Source organism: Colletotrichum lupini, chromosome 3 (assembly GCF_023278565.1).
Source record: "Colletotrichum lupini chromosome 3, complete sequence".
Taxonomy (NCBI): domain Eukaryota; kingdom Fungi; phylum Ascomycota; class Sordariomycetes; order Glomerellales; family Glomerellaceae; genus Colletotrichum; species Colletotrichum lupini.
Window position 1 is genome coordinate 7532150 of NC_064676.1, and position 19715 is coordinate 7551864.

At 44.6% G+C, this 19715-nt stretch overlaps 8 protein-coding genes across 8 annotated transcripts; 4 read left to right on the top strand and 4 right to left on the bottom strand.

Annotated features, from left to right (window-relative positions):
- Nucleotides 1-1426: 1426 nt before the first annotated feature.
- CLUP02_06995 (uncharacterized protein) lies at nucleotides 1427-2107 on the top strand (the record flags this gene model as incomplete). The annotated part of the gene is made up of 1 exon (XM_049285992.1): nucleotides 1427-2107. The coding sequence occupies one exon, from the start codon at nucleotides 1427-1429 to the stop codon at nucleotides 2105-2107; it is 681 nt and encodes a 226-aa protein (XP_049143135.1).
- A 3138-nt stretch (nucleotides 2108-5245) lies between these two features.
- On the bottom strand, nucleotides 5246-5476 carry CLUP02_06996 (uncharacterized protein; the record flags this gene model as incomplete). The annotated part of the gene is made up of 1 exon (XM_049285993.1): nucleotides 5246-5476. A coding segment is annotated over one exon (231 nt), but the record flags the coding sequence as incomplete, so codon positions are not given.
- A 3100-nt stretch (nucleotides 5477-8576) lies between these two features.
- Nucleotides 8577-9293, top strand: CLUP02_06997 (uncharacterized protein; the record flags this gene model as incomplete). The annotated part of the gene is made up of 1 exon (XM_049285994.1): nucleotides 8577-9293. The coding sequence occupies one exon, from the start codon at nucleotides 8577-8579 to the stop codon at nucleotides 9291-9293; it is 717 nt and encodes a 238-aa protein (XP_049143137.1).
- Nucleotides 9294-10154: 861 nt separating this feature from the next.
- CLUP02_06998 (alkaline protease) lies at nucleotides 10155-11576 on the top strand (the record flags this gene model as incomplete). Its single annotated transcript, XM_049285995.1, has 4 exons — nucleotides 10155-10460; nucleotides 10519-10884; nucleotides 10950-11055; nucleotides 11128-11576. The coding sequence occupies 4 exons, from the start codon at nucleotides 10155-10157 to the stop codon at nucleotides 11574-11576; spliced, it is 1227 nt and encodes a 408-aa protein (XP_049143138.1).
- A 1046-nt stretch (nucleotides 11577-12622) lies between these two features.
- CLUP02_06999 (alcohol dehydrogenase GroES-like domain-containing protein) lies at nucleotides 12623-14117 on the top strand (the record flags this gene model as incomplete). Its single annotated transcript, XM_049285996.1, has 7 exons — nucleotides 12623-12739; nucleotides 12791-12816; nucleotides 12871-12914; nucleotides 12972-13145; nucleotides 13201-13326; nucleotides 13389-13782; nucleotides 13841-14117. The coding sequence occupies 7 exons, from the start codon at nucleotides 12623-12625 to the stop codon at nucleotides 14115-14117; spliced, it is 1158 nt and encodes a 385-aa protein (XP_049143139.1).
- Nucleotides 14118-14510: 393 nt separating this feature from the next.
- CLUP02_07000 (uncharacterized protein) lies at nucleotides 14511-15963 on the bottom strand (the record flags this gene model as incomplete). The annotated part of the gene is made up of 2 exons (XM_049285997.1): nucleotides 14511-15560; nucleotides 15622-15963. The coding sequence occupies 2 exons, from the start codon at nucleotides 15961-15963 to the stop codon at nucleotides 14511-14513; spliced, it is 1392 nt and encodes a 463-aa protein (XP_049143140.1).
- A 930-nt stretch (nucleotides 15964-16893) lies between these two features.
- On the bottom strand, nucleotides 16894-17715 carry CLUP02_07001 (uncharacterized protein; the record flags this gene model as incomplete). Its single annotated transcript, XM_049285998.1, has 1 exon — nucleotides 16894-17715. The coding sequence occupies one exon, from the start codon at nucleotides 17713-17715 to the stop codon at nucleotides 16894-16896; it is 822 nt and encodes a 273-aa protein (XP_049143141.1).
- Nucleotides 17716-18570: 855 nt separating this feature from the next.
- CLUP02_07002 (D-malate dehydrogenase) lies at nucleotides 18571-19668 on the bottom strand (the record flags this gene model as incomplete). Its single annotated transcript, XM_049285999.1, has 1 exon — nucleotides 18571-19668. One exon carries the CDS (start codon nucleotides 19666-19668, stop codon nucleotides 18571-18573), a length of 1098 nt encoding a protein of 365 aa, XP_049143142.1.
- Nucleotides 19669-19715: the final 47 nt, after the last annotated feature.

The following is a 19715-nucleotide window of genomic DNA, read 5'->3' on the forward strand; positions in this document are numbered from 1 at the left end:
TCGGCTCGAATGACGGCACTCAATCCCACCACTGCTAACAAAAGTCTTGCCTTGTTTGGGTTAGGACGACTGAGACCTGACTGACCACTCGGAGCCCGCGCGAAGCTTTGCTTTCAGACTTACTTGATAATTTGGAGGAGTTCTATCAAATAATGAGACCCAAGCCAGGCTTAGGGCTCTTCGATAGCAAGCAACACGGATCACTTTCTGGTCATCCATCGAAATAAGCTCAGCCCTCCAGTTCTCCAGGGGCTAAAACAAGGGGAGACTGTCGCTGGAAGCAGAAATTCTAGCCTGGTATGGGGTGAGAAAGAAAGGGGCCAGCCAAATTGGGACATCAACCTTGGAACGAAGGTAGGACCCTTGTCTTCGAGTCTCGGCCACACCGACGACAGGCCATAACATGCCATCTTCGAGAAAAGTTTATGACGATGCTTATGCTCCAAGAAAGAGTCTTTCACAGGTTCGAAGGGCTAGTGCAGCGACAAACGTCATGGGAATAGCTTTCAGCAGAGATGAAACTTTACTGCGTGAATAGAGATCGCGCGAAGCCATGAGGGAACAATTTTCAGTGAAACACTGACTTCGGGATGAAATGTGCTAGGAACTTGGCTTTATTTCCTGACTCGTGATAGATCGGATGTAGCCGAATTGGGGGCCTTCTCCGCGACGTCCCCAGCTTGAAAACTACTTGGGTTCGAATGCCGAGAGCGAGCTCCGAGTGTTCATCCACTTTTTTGAGTATTAAGCACTTTGGAGCCTCGACCGACTGAATCGCAAAACTCAAAGCCTCGTCAATCAATCTCTCTGTCTACTAACAAGCGATACTTTGGGCAGAGAGCTTTTGAAGATATGGGGATCCCCAGAAACCAAACGATGAGGAATCGCAGCGTTGAGATTTGCGACACTTTGCAAACAACACCTTTATTATTTCGCAGCTCTGTGAACATGGACTACTTTCTCTTGCCGACGGCATTGTCAACATTCGACATCGTCAAGTCAACAGGGCATACCCCGGACAACAATTAACACCTTTGGGCGAAAGCGGTGGATTCAATTTTCGGCTCGCGCTTATAAACACACCTGTTCAATATCGCGGTCCCACAAGGCGCGGCTGAGCTCAACTGTCACTCTGCGGCGATGTTCCGAGCCCTAGTTCACGATGGTCGAAGTGGACTCTGATCCTTTTTTAGCCCAAGGATCTCAAGGGTCTCCAAGGGGTTCTCGAGATGCTTCGTGAAGTGCGCCTTGAACAGTCTTTGAGCAGATCGATCATTGCATATAAAGTGCGTGACTTAGCCTGGTCAGAAGTATCACTTTACATTGCGAAACAGCAAAGTCTTCTATCTTAGTTACGACTACCTCGGATCTCACTCGTTCAAACTCCGTAGGCTCTCTCATTTTCAGTCGCTCACTGTACTCAATCATGAGACTCTCGTTTTCCACTCTTTTGGCCTTTCAGGCACTGGTCGGCTCTAGCATAGCCGCTGCTTTGCCGGAAAAGGCCATTCTTCGACCAGTCCAGAAGCGACAGGCCTCCATCCCATCTACACCCCTTGGACCAGCCAAATTCACCCCGAAGACCAACGTCACCTTGCCCTATGAAGGGCTCAACGCTACCAACGCCCTCGTCCGGGCTATGATGAAGCAACCTGCCGTCTTGTTAGAGAACATCGAGACAATCACCGATGTTGAGTGCTCGACTGCTGGACTTGTTCTCAAATTTAGCGTTACCGAAGACTACAACACATGCTTGAGCACATGGCCAGCAAAGGACTTCATCATCATCACGAACCACAATGGGACTTGCGACAGCGAGCACGAGCGCGGTGTCTATGTGGTCCAGAACTACACCTTTGACAATGCCACCTTGACTCTTACTGCTTCGTCTACCAAAGCAGAGATCAGTGATCAGATGAATGACGCAGTCATCGATTTCCAGCACACCGGCACTGCTACGACCAAGCGTGATCTCTCCGCACCCATTTCCGCAGACCTTTCTGGCTCCACGCTCGTTGCGACGGACGCCTTGAATATTGTCGCCAATGAAGCCAAGCTGGAATGTTGGTATCCCTATTACAGGGTAGTTGATTCGAACCGTAGTTAACGAAGAGATTAATTAAACTATATAGATATCTGCGTAGGTATAAAAAGGAGGTTCTAACTATAGGTTAGGCTAGCTACGATAATCGTAAATAGGGCCCCTAATTAGCCCCTATATAGTCGGCTATATACCGCAGTCGAATTAGACTTCTAATCTAATACTAACTTTCTCTTTTTTTTATCGATTTAACTGCTATAGTTAGAGGTATAATTCGACCTCGGGCCCGTTTACTAAGTCGTCTCCTTTTCCCTCTTTTCTTTACTCTTTTTATATAACCTATCCCTCTATTCGTATAATAACTTTTCTACTACTTACGAATTATTCTAATCCCTTATTTAGTACTACTTTTATAAAAACGTCTACGAGGTTATTTTTATTATTAATCTAATAAATCTCGAGTATCTCGCGCCTTTCGTACGATTATTTAAGGGCTATAATATCGATTATAAGCCTCTTTTCTTTTATTATTCCTAATTTAATAAGGTATTTATATAGTAAGTAGGAATCTATATAAATAACCGTTAGAATAGGTAGAAGGCTAATTCGATCGGTAATCTTCCTTAGCGTTATTAAAATCGCATAAGAGAGGTTAACGCCGTTAACTATACTATAGACCTCTAACGCTAGTATACTTCTCGTTACCCGCTTACTTTTAGTTAATAAGTAGTAGATTATATTACCGTATATAGTAAATTCTCTCTCGCTTATACTCTCGTTAGCTAGGATAATAATATACTCTAATTACGAAATAAGGTCGTTATTATTTATAAATAACCTATTAACGAAAACGTAAAGCTTATTAGTTATAAGGTCGATTAAGTAGTAAACGAGACCTCGATCGAGATTCGTTTATTACTACTTAAGCTACTTATTAAGTACCTCGACGTCTCGTTTAGTTAAATTTATAACCTATACTACTCTAGTATAGTTAAAAGTCGCCTAAAGCTAATAAATATTTATAATATATACCCCTCGCGCGAGCTTAGTTTTATACTACTTTTTAACGTCGGGCACGTTTAGATTAACGAGGTTAATCTTCTTACCCTATCCTTTTTATTAAAAAACGACGGTTTTCTTTTTAATTATAAGAATCCCGTTATTAAATACTAAGGGGGTATTTATTATAAGGACCTCTTTTAGTTTTGCTACGAAGCCCGCTTTTTAAAGCTCCTTATCCTCCTTCTTTATAAAGTTAATATCGGATAGGCTTAATATATCGTTAGTCTATATTCCGACGATCTTAAATTAGTCGCCTTTATACTCCGTAATTAGTAAGTACGGGTCGTATATAGAGGTAATTATTAATAATTAATTAATATAAAAATCGTAGTAAGTAGCTTACTAATAGGTACCCGATTCTACGAGCCTATATAATAGCTTAAGCACTTTAATAATCGTGCTTTTTAAGTACTTACTAGCTATTTCCTTCGGTAAATAGGCTAGGATTTTCCTTATAAGCCCTATGGCCGATTAGGTATAGGCCTAAGTAATATTACGGCTCTAAATCTCGTATCCCTTCTTCCGTAGCGATACTATTAGTACTATTATTAATCGTTAGCTATAGCGCTATATAGTAGGCGATTATATAAGTAGCGTCGCTTTTTTAACGTTGCCGTACCCCTAAATTACGTATCTAAACTTCTCGTACGGCTAGGGTGTTCTTTTCTTTTTAATTTTATAAACTATTCGTAATTTAAATATGCGGAGGTTTATATATTTTTCTAGGTTATATAAGATAAATCGATAGACCCCTCGATCGTAAATAGTATCTATTTCGATAAGATCTAATCCCTTATACGGCTTTTTAGTAGTTATAATTACGCCTTCTTTACGTAGTTTAACCGCTAGCTCGAAATCGGCTTTTTTTTTTACTATATAAAAAGTATTAATTACCTCGTTATTAATAATAAATTACTACGTTAGGGCTTACCGTCGTGGTCTTTTGCGACGTCTTGCCGGTAGTATTAGTACCCTTTTAGTAATATCCTTTTCCTTATCGTTTATTAGTACTACTACGACGATTTCGTCGAGGATAATTTCCTATGCCTCTACCGCGGGTTATATAGTTTCCCCTAGCTCTTTTTCTTTTTATAGGTTAGAAATTACCTCGTTAGGATCTATATAGTACGGTCTAACTACTATAATTAATATTTTAAGTAACTAGTTACGATCTCTCGCGACTATATAAGAGCGCTCGTTAACGGAAATTAACTTATATAGCCTAGCCTACTATTAGGTAATTTCGCGCTATACTCGTATATCCGAATTTAGTAATATATTTAGATTATCCTTTATATCGGGCCTATGGCGCGTAGTAATTACCTCGTTAACTTATTTTTTTATACTTACCTCGCGCAGTACCCATATTATTTTTTTAACTACTCGGGCTCGTTAGCTTATACTTAGTAACGGTAGTAAGGCTAAGGTCGTTTTTAAATATACTCTAAATACTAATAGCGTTAGTATAAGTCCGTTAGGCCCCATAGTATCGTTATAATATTTAAGTACTATTTAGAAGCATTCGTTATTAATAGAATCCGGATTTTCCTTTTTAATAATTCTAAACGCCCTTTTTAATTATTAGTATGCCCTTTTTATTTTTTTAATACTATAGTACGCTTTAATAGGTACGACTTTTAGCTATATACCGTAAGCCGTTATATTATCCCTAAATTCTACTAACTTAAAGCTAGTACTAGCGTCGGTTTTAATACCGTCTAGTAGTCCTTAGTATATATCGATCTAGCTTTTTCGTAGGGCTACTTATACTATCTTTATTTATAGATCCCGGAGGAATTGCCCTGCTTAGAAAGATATAGATACGTCGATTATATATAGTACTAGCCGACTATTTAAATAGAAGATATCGACGACTATTTCCTAGTTAAAGTTAAGCTTATTACGCAATTTAAACTTAAATCTACGTAGGCTTTGCGTATTTATTTAGTATTAGTAATATACTTTCGTTAACTACTCTAGCGCCCCTATTTCGATATTATTATTATCTAATTACTTTAAGAGGTTATATAGCCTCGTAACCGACGGGTACCTAAATCTCTAGTATAGTCTTCTAAACTTACTTTCTGTTAAGTAATTAATTAACTTCGTATTATTAATAAGCTTTATAAACGCATACCCCTATTATCGTTCGACTACCTCGAAGTACTTACCGCTAGAGATTCTATTCCTCGTATTATCGAATATAATACTTAGTCGATCTATGTTTTTTAAATATAAGAGAAATGGGGTATTAATAAGTAAAATATAAAAAGTTATCGTTTTAAAGTATATCTCTACTTCTATTATACTTAGGGCGACGATTTCCTTGCCTAGGCCGAAACTAATCTTTATAATACCCGCTATTAACGTATTAAGTATTATTAGCGCAATCTTTTATAACGCTTAGAATTGCCCTTTTTTTTTAGTTAACTATTACGATACCCTAGTATTTAGGATAATCCTATAAAAATCGTCTAGGCTATACCTTTTGCTTATATAAAATACTTATACGAGCTTAGTATTCGAGGGATCTAAGTAGTATAAAAAGGACCCCTCTAGCTACCCCTAGATATGCTTAGTACTATATTCCTTTTTTTTAAATATCGAGAGAAATAGCGTCTTCTCCTTAATCGTTAAGATAATAGGCTTTAGCCCTATTAGATTCGCCCTTTTAGCCGCCTCTATATTTATCGTTTAAAAGACCTTCTCTTCCTATTCGTATATAAAAGCCTATTTATTAAGAGCTTCTATTACCCTCTATTCGTTTAGCCTTATATATCCTCTAGAGGCTAACGGGGCGAAAAAAGAGTAGTTAATATCTTCGATTTCGTTATAATTTAATTCGTTAGTATAGGGGGTAAGATCTTCCTTATCTTCCGAATCTCTTATAGGGGGTATATACTTTAGGCCGCTACTTTAGCTACCGTTACTAGGTTCTATACCCCCGGATCTACCCTTATATATAACAAGGAATTAGTTAAACCGACGAGGGCTAGTTTTGCTATCTACTACCCTCGACCTTTTATATTATTTATATAATTTAGTACGCTCTTTTTTAGAGTAGTTACTTAACTAATATTTATCCTTTTTATAAATATAGTATTACTTCTTTTATTACCCTATTTATAAGTTAAATCTCTACTTATTCGCTAAATCTAGGCCTTCTTATTAATAATTACCGTATCTAGCCTCTTTTCTTTTCTTATTATACGTTTAATTAACTTAATATTATTAATAAGGGCCGTCGTACGCTTAAAAATAGGTTTAGCGCGGTATTCTTACCTTAATATTAAAGCTAGATCTTAGCCTCGAGTAGAGCGTCTCGTAGTCTTTAGGTACTTAGTATAGGGTAATCTTTACCTCTAGTATACGCTAGATTATAATATAAAAATATCCGACTTTCCGCTCGTTTATCCCCTTATTTAGCTAGGTTTTCGCTAGCTTATTGATTCGATTAATAAGCTCTTTAAGGATCTCTACTCGCGATTTACCCTTTATTATCCTAGCTATAAATACGAAAAAAATCGCTCGTAGCTTAAATAGGAGCTATAGGTTCTTATTATAAGTTTCGAAGCGGCTTCGGATTGCGTTAATTATACTAAAAAAGTCGTTTTGATCGAGATTACGTACTGCTTTATAATAGTAATTGAAGGCTTTGCTTATAAGTACGATATTAATTACCGAATAGTATTAGTATTCCCTAATTCTAACTTTTTTATAATAATCGTAAAATATCGTTAGGGTTTTTTATAAGACCTTATACTTCCCCCTAGAGTATAATTTCTCTTTTAAAAAGATCTTTTTAAGGTCTATAAATTACCTCGTATTCGCTACTAGATTTTTAGTATTTATATACGAACCCTACGTCGCTACGTATTATTAATAACTTCGGGTCGTCTATCTCTTTTTTTATTAGCTAATCGGCGCCGAATTTCGTATTAATAATAATAACGAGTTATAAATCGAAATAGGTAGAATTATTAATTATTATACTTCTAGTACTATATTTTGCCCCAGTATATCCTTTTATAATAATAGATTTCCGTTAGTAATTATAAGAAGGAAATTTAAGTCGTTTACCCTTTTTCTAAATTCGTTAAAGCGATTATACGCTCTATCGACCTATACTTAGTTCTATAATACGAATTCCTCCTCTATAATTATTATTATTAATATTTCGTATAGCTCTCGCGATTATAATTATATTAATAATACCCCTCGCCTATAGAGGAATTTATTAACTACTTTTATAATTCCTAAGCTTACGCTCGCGAACTATTTATCTAACTAGTAACTAAGGTCGTTTACGATTTTATAAAATAGGGGTTATCCCTATAGCCCCTTTTTTTCATAAACCTTAGTTAAATAAATTAATACCGCGTTAATTTACTTATTATTAGGCTAATCCGCGATTCTATATATCTACGTCCCCTAATAGTCCGGGTTAATATTTACTTACTTATAAAGGATTAGGATTCTATTTAGGATTAGGTTTCGTCCTCTTCTTTTTTACCCTAACTCGCTAAGGGTCGTACTCTAGCTTATACCTATATTAATAATCGTTAGCGTATTTAATTTTAATAAAGATATATCTAATCCGCGCGTAAGTTATAATAAATCCGTACTTTTACTACCTAACGAATTTATTAAGGTCTAAGAGATTCTCGCTTCCTCTTACCGTCTCGCTACTACTCTCGTTTTTACTATTTTTAATAATTACTACTACCCTTTTAAATTACTAACTATCGTACTTACTAAGATCCTCTTTTTCGTTTAGTAAAAAAGGGTAGGTTTTAGTAGTTCTTTTTAATAATAGTAGCGATAAACGTTTATATTACTATAAGAAGATATAGTAATTAGTCTCGAGATCTTTATTAGTTACCGATTTCCGCTATCCCGTATACTTCTAGCCTCCTAAGCCTCGTGCTCTTTATAATTTCTAAATAGCTTCCTTAGTTAATTTCTAATCGCGGGCCGGCTATAGAAAAGTCGTTTAGTAAAAAAGCTACTCGGGGCGACGGTAAAAGGCTAGTTACTTAAGTAGTTTCGTTAATTAACGTAGTTTAATATAATAAACGTCGACCTCTCGTAGGTAATAAAGGGCTATAATTACTTAATTCCGTACGGTATTCGAAAATCGCCTCCTTTTTTATTTACTTCCGTAAGGTTAATTAATACGAATCTCCTATCCCGTGCGGTATTAAGAGGTCGTCTCTTTTACGTAGCAAGATACCTTACTAATCTATAATAATAGAGTTTAATTACTAATTAGTATTAGTATCCCTATTATAGGGTAGTTAATTCGAACCGTAGTTAGCGAAGAGATTAATTAAACTATATAAATATCTACGTAGGTATAAAAAGGAGGTTCTAACCGTAGGTTAGGCTGGCTACGATAATCGTAAATAGGGCCCCTAATTGGCCCCTGCGCAGTCGGCTGTATGCCGCGGTCGAATTGGACTTCCAATCCGACATGGAAAGCACAGTCACCTTGGCTGGCCATGTTCACTACAGCTTTCGGAAGTTCAAGGTTGACGAGTTCTACATTGATGTAGACTACTCGTCTGCTTTGAACCTCAATATCTCTGCTGCAGTCAACGCCCAGTATTCGACCAACTTGTACAACTACAACCCTCTTTCCGTATCTGTTTCAGCCTTCACTATTCCCGGCATCATCGATGTCGGCCCCATGGTGAACTTCGGTCTCGGCATCGAATTTGCTGCATCCGGTGTTGTCAAGGCGTCTGTGGACGTTGTCTCAACTATTACCGATGCTCAAGTTCACCTTGACTTTTTGGACTCCGCCAAGACCTCTACAACAGGCTGGAAGCCGCAGACCAACGTCACCACGGATATCACTGCTCAAGTTGAGCTTCAGCTAAATCCGTTTGCTGACCTGACCGTTGCCCTGGGGGTCAAGCTTTTCAACGGTCTCCTAGACATGTCTGCTGGAGTCGAGGCGAAGCCTCAGGTCGTCAACGTATTTGCGGCGGACTTTGACTTCGCTTACACCAGCGCCAGCGGTGTTACCTTTGCAAAGCCTACTGAGGATCAGTGCAAGAATGGCGCTTGGTTTGCTAGCACTTTCCACTTGGGCGTTGATGCATATGTCACGCAGTTCTACACCAAGAAATTGTACGAGGTCGATGTGCCGATTTACCAGTCGCAATGCTGGAATTTTGTCCACTGAATATCACTTTAGCTTAATGGTCTAATAACGAAAACTGTTCTGAACGATTCTAGAGACTTACGTGATATCTTTACGCTACTGTGTCCACAGTGGCCAAGGAAAGCCATACCGTTGTAGCTGTGAACGAAATATTGAGAAGAGGCACTCACTCTGCAGCATTTACAATAGTTCTCGGGTCAACAGCTACTCTGACAAGCATGCTACTATCAATAGCATAATCCAGGTGATGCTACTTTTCCTACGACATATTGGCCCAAGTCCATTCAGTGTGTGTCTAGTACAGCAAGGAGTTACGACCAACTCTATGCAGCGATTTGCCTACTTACGTATATGCAGCAAAGACTGAACCTCAATATTAAATGTGATAATTGGTATGAGAGATTTGAAGTTGTAGACATCCAATCCAATGGAGTCTCTGTCTTTCTCATAAGTTCACGTCGGGGCGGACTAAGTGAATTGGGAATAGAAAACCCGAAGTCCTAGATTGCCAAATCACATAATTAAATAGACTGGTGACGCTATCAAAACCCCTGCAAATTCCCACTCAGCGAGACTCAGTCGCGGTAAACAGCAGCAACCCCTGCTTTCACGGTGCTTGGCGTTCAGGGCATATCGCAATCACCTTCCCATCGCAGTAGTAGTGACCGTCTTGGCCTGAATACGAGATGAGGTGATGATCGTAGCACAGCTTTGTATAGAAGGTCGTCGATGTATGATTAACTCCATTTTGCTCTTCATGTAGAATGACACGATGGAGTCGGACTATTCTAGCGACGTACATAACGTCCCTTACCTGCTCCACGACAAGCACTTGCTAGTGTGGTCTTTCAAGATCAACTGAGCTAGTCACATCATCGCATAATGTCTAACGTCAAGCGCATCGTCGTCTTATTAGGTTTCTCATCGGGTATTCTGGCCAGCCCGTTGATCGCGAAGGTTTCCAGCGAAGGTACTATCATTCCCGACAAGTACATCGTTCGCGTTGCTTCAGGCACCCATGACATAGACTTTGAGAGCCACTTGAGCTGGGTTACCAACGTCCATAAGCGCAGCCTGTCTCGTCGGAGCACTGCTGGAGTTGAGAAGACCTTTAGCGTCGGCGACTTCAAAGCTTACGCAGGCGAGTTCGACTCTGAGACAATTGAGGAGATTGAAAAGGACGGATATGTGAGTGGACTGTGTGTTTCTGCAACCAAATGCTCGAAGACTGATCTCGGAATACAAGACCGTCAGCGTCGAGCCAGACCGAGTTGTCGAGGCGACAGCCTTGGTCACACAAGCGGCTGCTCCGTGGGGACTTTCGAGCCTGTCTTCGAAAACTCCCCTAGCAGACGGCAGCAGCTCCAGCCCTTACATATTCGATAGCACCGCTGGAGAAGGGACCTACGCCTACGTTCTCGACTCAGGAGTCACCATTGAGCATGCAGAACTCGGGGGGCGCGCCATTCGAGGCTACAACGCCTGGGAACCGAATTACCCTTTTGAAGACGAATTCGGCCACGGCTCCCATGTTGCCGGTATTATTGGCGCAGCTACATACGGCGTGGCGAAGAAGGCGACCGTCGTCGACGTCAAGGTCGTTCGGGGCCTTGTAAGTGCACCGGTTCGTGGAGGCCTGGGAATTGCATCGTTAGCTAACTTTGGGACCTGTACTAGGGCTACTCAACGGTTGCTCATGTCTTGGATGGGTACAGCTGGGCCGTCAACAATATCACCAATACCCCAGGACGGGTCTCCAAGGCTGTCATTAACATGAGCCTAGGTGAGTTGAACACAAGCACACGCACACGCGATCTTGGACTATGCAGTGAAAGATTGGCTGACTTTACCAAAGCTTTCCCAAAGAGCGACGCGATGAACTCTGCAGTAGATGCAGCTTTCGATCTGGGTGTCGCAACCGTGGTCGGTGCCGGGAATGATGGTAAAGACGCTTCAACCAAGTCTCCCGCCTCAGCTCAGAAAGCCATCACTGTCGGCGCGGTCGCTTGGAATTGGACTCGTGCGGACTGGAGCAACTTTGGGGCCGACGTCAACATCTTCGCGCCCGGTCTCGACATCCCATCGCTTTGGAGGCAGCCTGGACAGGTGTCGGTGGTTTCTGGAACGTCCATGGCAACACCCCATGTCGCCGGACTCGTTGCCTATCTCCAGGCATTGTATCCCCTGGAGAATGCGGCAGCTGTTGTAGAGAAGTTGAATGAGCTCGCATTCAAGGGCGTTGTAGGGAATTCGGGAAGTGGGAGCGCAAACGTCCTCGCTCACAGCGGTGTTGTCTCCGTCTGAGTTGCATCATAGACGAGGGGTAGAAGAAGACGGAGCTCGATTTAAGAGGGCCTGCATGTAAGCTCATGCCATGATAATGCAGCCAAGCAGCGCACTCGGAAGGTGTTAACATGACGATTATCATAAGCAGTTCAGCGCATCCTGCGAGATACGCATTATGGGGTTCTTGTCACTTACTTTAGCTATCTCGCGGCTATAGACGCAAGTCCATGCAGAGCCTCGGCAGTCTATTTCTAGTTCCAGTGCACCGGACATGTTGCAGAAACAGGTCGAGAAGAGAAATGTTCGGCGAGAATTGCGGAGTCAAGTTGGATTCCTGCGCGTGCCGTGCATCTTTGCCCGTCTCCTCACCAAACCACATCCCTAAAGACCCTCTTATTCTCCAAATACGTCATGCAAAAATGAAACTTGGGGTAAGACTGATGGATCAAGGATCCTACGTGTATCACTTGCAGACGTCTCAAAGCGCCGGGGAAGCTCTTGTGGACTTGACAGCAGCTTCATCGAATGGTTCATCAACGTGAGATCTCATAGCTAAGGTAGGGGTCACGTTGGGTCCCCTCCTTCCCCCGCACTCTACAAAAGGCAGTAATTCGCCGATGAGGGACTCTTTACTACGTAGTCTGGACTCTCGGGGGTTCGGAGTTCATCCTTGTGTACCCACTCGGGAGCAAACACCAAGTCCCCCGGTCATCTTCCCACGCATTAACCAGCGTGAACCAGCGCCAAAACATGCCGGACACAAATTGGATCGCGGCGGCATCCCCGCGTCTTGGCGAAAGTTTCCCGCACTACCCCGCAGCGGCGCAGCCCACTATCTCGTTCTAGAAAGATATCCCGCGGCGATGACGGTCCTTGACTGGGAGCCGGTCATCCGGGGCCTATTGAGAGATGGGGAAGATATTCTTGGTGATTTGTTCGGTAGATGGGTTTCGTGAGGGGTTCATGGGATAAATATGTCCGTTGCTGCTCGAAGGTGCGCTTGAGCTTCGTAGGTTGACCTCAATCATCAAACCTTCACTTTAGCCCAGAAAGTAATCGCCATCATGTCGTCTCCAACAATGAAAGCTGTCAATTACCAGGGCCCTTACAAGGTCAAGGTATCGGAGGTGTCGTTGCCCAAGATTCAGCACCCCGACGATGTCATCGTCAAAGTTACCACTGTAAGATGGACCTCTCTCCTCCCACATGACTGATGCTAAGCAAAATTTCAGGCAGCTATCTGCGGCTCAGACTTGCAGTAAGTCTACTGACATTGAAGCAACATCAGCGCGCAATCACTCACTATTCATAGCATGTACGAGGGAAGAACGGCCGCAGAGGCCGGCATCACATTCGGTTAGTCACTGATTACATTCATTTACCGATCATGGGACAATTTCTGATACGTTGCAGGCCATGAGAACATGGGAATCGTGGAGGAGCTTGGCGCCGGTGTCACTCTTCTTAAGAAGGGAGATCGTGTCGTAATGCCATTCAACGTCGCCGATGGCCGCTGCCACAATTGTGAAGAGGGACGGACAGCATTCTGCACTGGTGTAAACCCTGGATTCGCCGGTGGTGCTTATGGTAAGCGAGTATCTCGTGTATATCAACAAAATATGTGAGCTTACACGTCTTCAAGGATATGTTGCCATGGGCCCCTACCCTGGTGGGCAAGCACAGTATATCAGAGTTCCTTACGCCGATTTCAACGCGCTAAAGCTTCCTGCTGGCAAAGAATTTGAGTCAGATTTCATTTTGCTTGCAGGTACGTATTGTCTACCATCTCCATGGTCCTCCAAACTTTGCTGACTTTGTGCGCTCTACCAGATATCTTTCCCACTGGCTGGCACGGCATCGAGCTCTCCGGCTTCAAGCCCGGCGAGAGCGTCGCTGTTTTCGGTGCCGGCCCTGTGGGACTGATGGCCGCTTATTCGGCAGTTCTCCGCGGCGCATCAAGAGTTTATGTGGTCGATCGCGTTCCCGAGCGTCTTCAGTCCGCCGAGAAGATCGGATGTACACCAGTGGACTTCACCCAAGGCGATGCTGTCGAGCAAATCAAGAAGCTGAATGGCGGAGAAGTTGACCGCTCTGTGGATGCTGTTGGATATCAGGCCGTGAGTGCCGGTGGAAACACTGAGCAGCCCAACATTGTGTTGGAGAATATGATCAAGGTCACACGAGCCTGCGGTGGACTTGGCATTCCAGGACTTTACGTTCCGAGGTAATATTCTGTCCTTTCACTTGGCTTGTTTTGCGGCTCTAACGATGCACGTTTATAGCGACCCTGGGGCGTCTGATGATGCTTCGGCAAAGGGCATGATCAGCTTGAGCTTCGGTAAGCTCTTCGAGAAGGGACTCTCCCTTGGAACAGGACAGTGCAACGTCAAGGCGTACAATCGATACCTACGTGATTTGATCATTGCGGGCAAGGCCAAGCCCAGCTTTGTTGTCTCACATGAGATCAACATCGATGATGCAGAAGTCGCGTATGAGAAGTTTGACAAGAGAATCGACGGCTACACGAAGGTTCTGATTCACCCCAACGGCGGCTTCTAATCTATATGGACGTGTTTGAGGTTCGGGGAGTCGGCGGCCGTTGTCATATTGAAAAGCAAGAGGCTAGGGGCGTTGTTGATGGTGTTGTGAGTGGCTAGGCGGCATAGCGAGGTTTCTTGACCACATGTTGTGAGGTGATGCTCAGCAGCATGCAGAGATATTCAATTTGATCATTTCTTATTAATGTCACCTTCCAAGTCTCAACTCTTTTGATGGGAAATGTTTCATAATAGTGCTCAAGTCCACGGAAACAAGACACTGGAAAGGTGGGTTGACTCAGAGTTATGCGTGGTAAATTGATCAAAGCATGTTTAATTTACCACTACCGGTCTCGCCTATTGCAGCATTTCACACTGGCAATAGAACTTGGCAAGGGCTTAAGTAATTTTTCGATTAGAACTTATATGAGTTGTCGTGCCACTCTGGCCTATTGTGGTAAAATGGTGATGGTGACCTTGGTCCACGACTTTCCGCCCGGCCCTTTTCCACATCATCCGCATCAGAGACATGCACTTCAATCTCTTGAGTGCATAAGATGCCCATTTCGATCGCGCCAACCTTGGTTTCGTGATACTCCTCCCTCTTTACGATGCTCTCCCTAGACTCTGAGCGTTCCACCGGGATTGTGATGTTGGTGATAGGAGACCTCGCCGCATGTTTCCGACTCTTGTCTGTGCCTGCAGTCTTCGTGTAAGGCCATGCGCTATCTTCGCTGGTTCTTGATAGGGATGAGGCATTTCCGCCGTATGATTTGACCATGGTGGTCTTCGCCCTTCTCCAGTACTCTTCCATCAAGCTGTCCAATACCGGTAGTGAAGCTGTCACAACTCCTAACGACAAGTCCAGGCATGCCCATAGCAGGGCTTCGGTATAGTCCCATGTGTAGTCGTTAGTGAGTGTGGGGAGAATCTGATGCAGTAAACCACTCAAAACTGCTAAACCACCAATCATCCAGATTGCGAACAGTCGAATCTTCTTTGCCATTCCCATCCTGATTTTCCACAGTATAACAGCAGGCGCGGTCATCAAGATGAGCCCCTGGGCCACATGAAAGCCGGTTAGAATCTTTGACTGGCTTTCCATGTTGATACACGAAGGAGCCGACTCTCGTCTTCCACAGGTTGCCAGGTTCCACTGCGTTGCCGGCGGACTGCATGCAAAGACGTTTAGGAAGATGGCGAGTAAGATGTATGCAAAAGTCGATCCGATGAAAATGTCGCATGCGATTCGCCACCACCTCGGGAGTCTGTCCGCTAGTCTTCGCATGAAAGTTGCTATGGAGAGCTTAATCATACCCACGGCAACGAAGAATGCTGTCTTGGAAACCATGGCCAATAAGACGCCGTTGTTGAGTTGTTCGTAAGTGACTTCCCAGACATGGAGGGAAGCTGCACCGATTGCGAGGGAATGAAGTTGCGCGATTGGGTAAACGAGAGCTACAAGCTGTCGGGGGCAGAGTCAGTTCATGGAGGTATTTTCGATCTATCATCTGTCTAGCACGTACAGCAGCGACGATGATGGTCCAGTCGTCCCAGCCGAACTGCATGACCGAACCTCTTCGCAACCTAAGCCATGCTCTTGCAACTGTGGGCGCAACAATAGCTAGAATAACGAAAACGAGGCCTGCCAAAACGCCGGGCAACTTCGTCTCGTGGGAGTAGTCGGGAGGTTGCTTGGCGACGAGGGAATAACCTGTCATCGGGTTGGCAGTCGTCATTCCGGCCATGCGGAAGAGACCCTTGACGATGAAATAATCATTCTGAGTTGAGGGGGGTTCTCCGACGAACGCCGACGTCCCCGTCAAGGGGAGGCTGCTCGGGTCATCTGGTATCGAGGGAATATCCATCAGATGCCGCCATTAGTATCGATGGAACTCGGCGCGAGTTTTGGATTGAGTGAATCTACAGAAAAAGATTGAGAAACCCTTGAGAAAAGTGTCGGGGGGTGTCATGATTGATCTACGATCGAGAGAGGCAGCACATGTGCCGCTGACACGCGCTTCTGGAGGCAAAAGCAATGACACGACCGCATGAGGATTGAGACCCCGAGATCACTTCCCTGTCGCCCCGGAGTTATGAAGAAAGTCATCTCCTGCGCCGCACGTAAACGTGGGTGATCGTTCCTTTTGACACATGGTCATAAATGACCGCGTGAGACTCAATGCAGGTGATGGCTAATTCGGCATCTCCTCCGGCTGGAAGCACCTCAGCCGTCTTGGCCAACAGCATTTGAGTTGGCAAAAACAAGTTGAGATCCACTTGAGACCCAAAATGGCGAAGATCTTGTGTTAAGGCTACTTTAGGCGCGATTTGGAAGTTTCTTTTAGACAAGATCAATGGCATCGTATCCATACTCGATGCAAAGTGTCATGAAGTTACTGGATGTTCGGACTACGCCGAAAGTATGAAAACATAGATTGATGATGTTTGTTTGAGTCAAACTTACCATGAACACTAGTGAGCCTCATCTCTTTCTAATCCCCAAGTCCCACAAGGATGCAGGCCATCCCGATCTAGGCTGTGATCCGTGAGCTTCCGCCTGCCCCGTCGCGTTCCCGCTTAAATCCCCACTAACCCTGCAGCATGCATACAATCTCTCTGGGCTCTACCCATTCAGGACGCGGGTTGCCGGGATAGAGGTTTGTTGACATCGGACTTTCCACATGAAACTGGCCAGGATGGGGTAACAGTAATAGTAGTTCGGGGCCGTGGCCAATCTTCAACACGCGTAGGCATGCTCGAAGAATATCATCTTTCCGTACGTGGCATATGATTCATCATTGGGCCACATGAGCGCCAAACAGAACAACGACCGACGTGACAGCCCATATTAGGCTCTTGTTCAGCGTTCGCTGGGCAGCAGCGGCGGAGCCCGTCGGCGAAGCCGTGGCTGACGCAGTTGCGTAGGTCCCCAAATGAAGTTGACTGGAGATACTCGTAGCCTGCGCTTCGTTGACTGTTGCCCTACAAGGCTCTGCTGTGAAGGTCACATTGGTCGTGATGGCACATGACATCGGGCTGGTGACTGGATCGTCGTACGCTCCATCATAAAGACCGTGATATGTCGTCAATGACGCGTAGTTAATCATGCCCAAAGCAGTTGGGCATGTCCCAGTGAAGGTTGGTGTCGGGGCTCCCTGCTCAATGGTGAAGTCGAAAGTGCCGTTGCCGATCTTTTCGTTGGCTGAATACTCGACCCAGGTTTTGGAAAGATTACACCAAGGTCCGGTATGAATGGTCCAGTAGAACGTGTACTCGCCCACGTCAAGTACATCTGCGTAGCGGGCCTCTATGTGCGGGTTGTCGGGATAGGTTGTGTCGTTCTTCAGGATGGACCCAATGGTGTTGAAAGGTAGTCTCTGTATTTGTCCATGGGGCTTCTTGTAGATATCCCATGAGAAAACCCAGCCGAAATGATAGGCGACATTGGGGTTTTGCAGTGAAAAGAGGACCGGGAAGCCGTCGTTTGTTTTGGAGTATTTCCCACCTGCGCGGGGGAACACGAGGTCGAGCTCAATGGCATTGGTCGGTAGCTGAGCCGTTGCTAAGTGCGTTACAAAGAGAAAGACGATCGTGACCATGCCGTAGAAGACACCCATATTGCGCCCGAAAGCGCCTCGGAGAGGCGGATTGAATGAATGTCGAAATGGGCTGACGGAAGAAACCACTCATGCATCTCACATCAGAAAAGGAGGAACTTCGTTTGGGAAATTGGACGGATCCTTCGACCCCATGAGATCTTGGCAACATTAGCGGCTCCGTCTCTCGGCCGAGAATCCAGTCAGCTCCGGTACGAGGGCATTTACCAACTGCACTAAAAGCGGTCCACTATTGGTGCTAGATTCGGGCTATTCGTAAAGTAAGAGTATCAGTAATTAGATTGCAGCAACTCACCAACTCTAAACGGCATGAATATCACGTCATGTTCGTGGACGTGATTAGGGTGGAAAGAGGAATGGTCATTTCCGCGACGCCAGCAAGATTTCCCCAAATGAAGATGATTTGCCAATCTGAGTGATGATGTCTACGAAACTTTAAACAAGAGAAACAATCATATTCACTCATGATAAGAATATAAATGTAGGTGAAGTAATTATCAAATTCTGTACGTGAACTTCATAGACGATACCATTTGTTTTGCAACCTTTTCCCCTGGAGCTGCCAGTAGTCTCTCAAAGGCTCGTGCAGAAGCCGAGAAGCCGATATATATATTGCAAACCCGAGAAGATCGCTGTTTGCTGAAGATCGTTCATAGTTAATTGTAACTCTTATCGTTCCCGCATTTTGACTTCAAGCATAAGAATAAATAATCAATCATTTCCATTGTTGATATTGACCTGGCGGTCCGAGCCGGACATTTTCTAGTTACTTTCCTTCATTCCACGTCTTCTTCAGACTCCAGCCATCCACATATATCTTCGTCTCCACGGCATAATGAAATAAGTGTGCTCTACTCACTTCCTCTCCCCCAGTGCCACAATTTCTGCCTCAATAGCTGCTCCAAACGCCGTCGTGTTGCCTGAGCCCTTCATATCTGGGGTCAAAACCGCGGCTTCTGCGCGTCCCAACACGTTCTCAATGGCCTTCAGTACCAAGCTTGCAGCGTCCGTAAAGCCAAAGTGTTGGAGCAGCATCTGACCAGCCCAGATCATTCCAACAGGATTGGCTACGCCTTTGCCAGCGATGTCGGGTGCGCTGCCATGCACCGGCTCGAACAAGCTAGGAAACTTGCCATCTGGGTTGATGTTTGCTGAAGGAGCAATGGCAATAGTACCTGTGCAAGCAGGTCCCAAGTCCGATAGAATGTCGCCAAACAAATTACTTCCAACGACAACGTCAAAGATGTCTGGGCGTTGTACGAAGTGGGCAGTGAGGATATCGATGTGGTACTTGTCAACCTGGACATCTTCATAGTTCTTCGCCATCTCTACCACACGAGAGTCCCAATAAGGCATGGATATGCTGATACCATTGCTCTTGGTGGCACTTGTGAGACACTTGCGAGGACGGCTTTGAGCGAGGTCGAACGCATAACGAAGCACCCTGTCAACACCAACTCTAGTCATGACAGTCTCTTGGATAACAGTCTCCCGGTCGGTTCCCTCAAATATTTTGCCGCCAATACTGCTGTACTCGCCCTCGGTGTTCTCACGAACAATCCAGAAGTCAATATCGCCTGGCTTCCGATTGGCCAAGGGAGAGGTGACGCCGGGCATCAGACGACAGGGACGCAGGTTGATGTATTGGTCGAACTCGCGGCGGAACTTGAGCAAGCTACCCCAGAGAGAGACATCGTCGGGAACTTGGTCTGGCATGCCCACAGCGCCGAAGTAGATGGCGTCAAACTTGAGAAGCTTCTCCTTCCAGTCCGAAGGCATCATCTGCCCATGCTTGTGGTAGTATGCGCAACTGGCAAAGTCGAACCACTCAAACTCCAGCGTAAGTTTGAAGATTTTGGCGACAGCTTCGAGACTCTTGATACCCCATGGCATGACCTCGACGCCGATGCCGTCGCCAGGGATGACTGCGATCTTGAGGGGTTGAGGAGACATTGTGGCGGTAGGTATTGATCCGACTGGTTGAACCGATGTGATGAGAC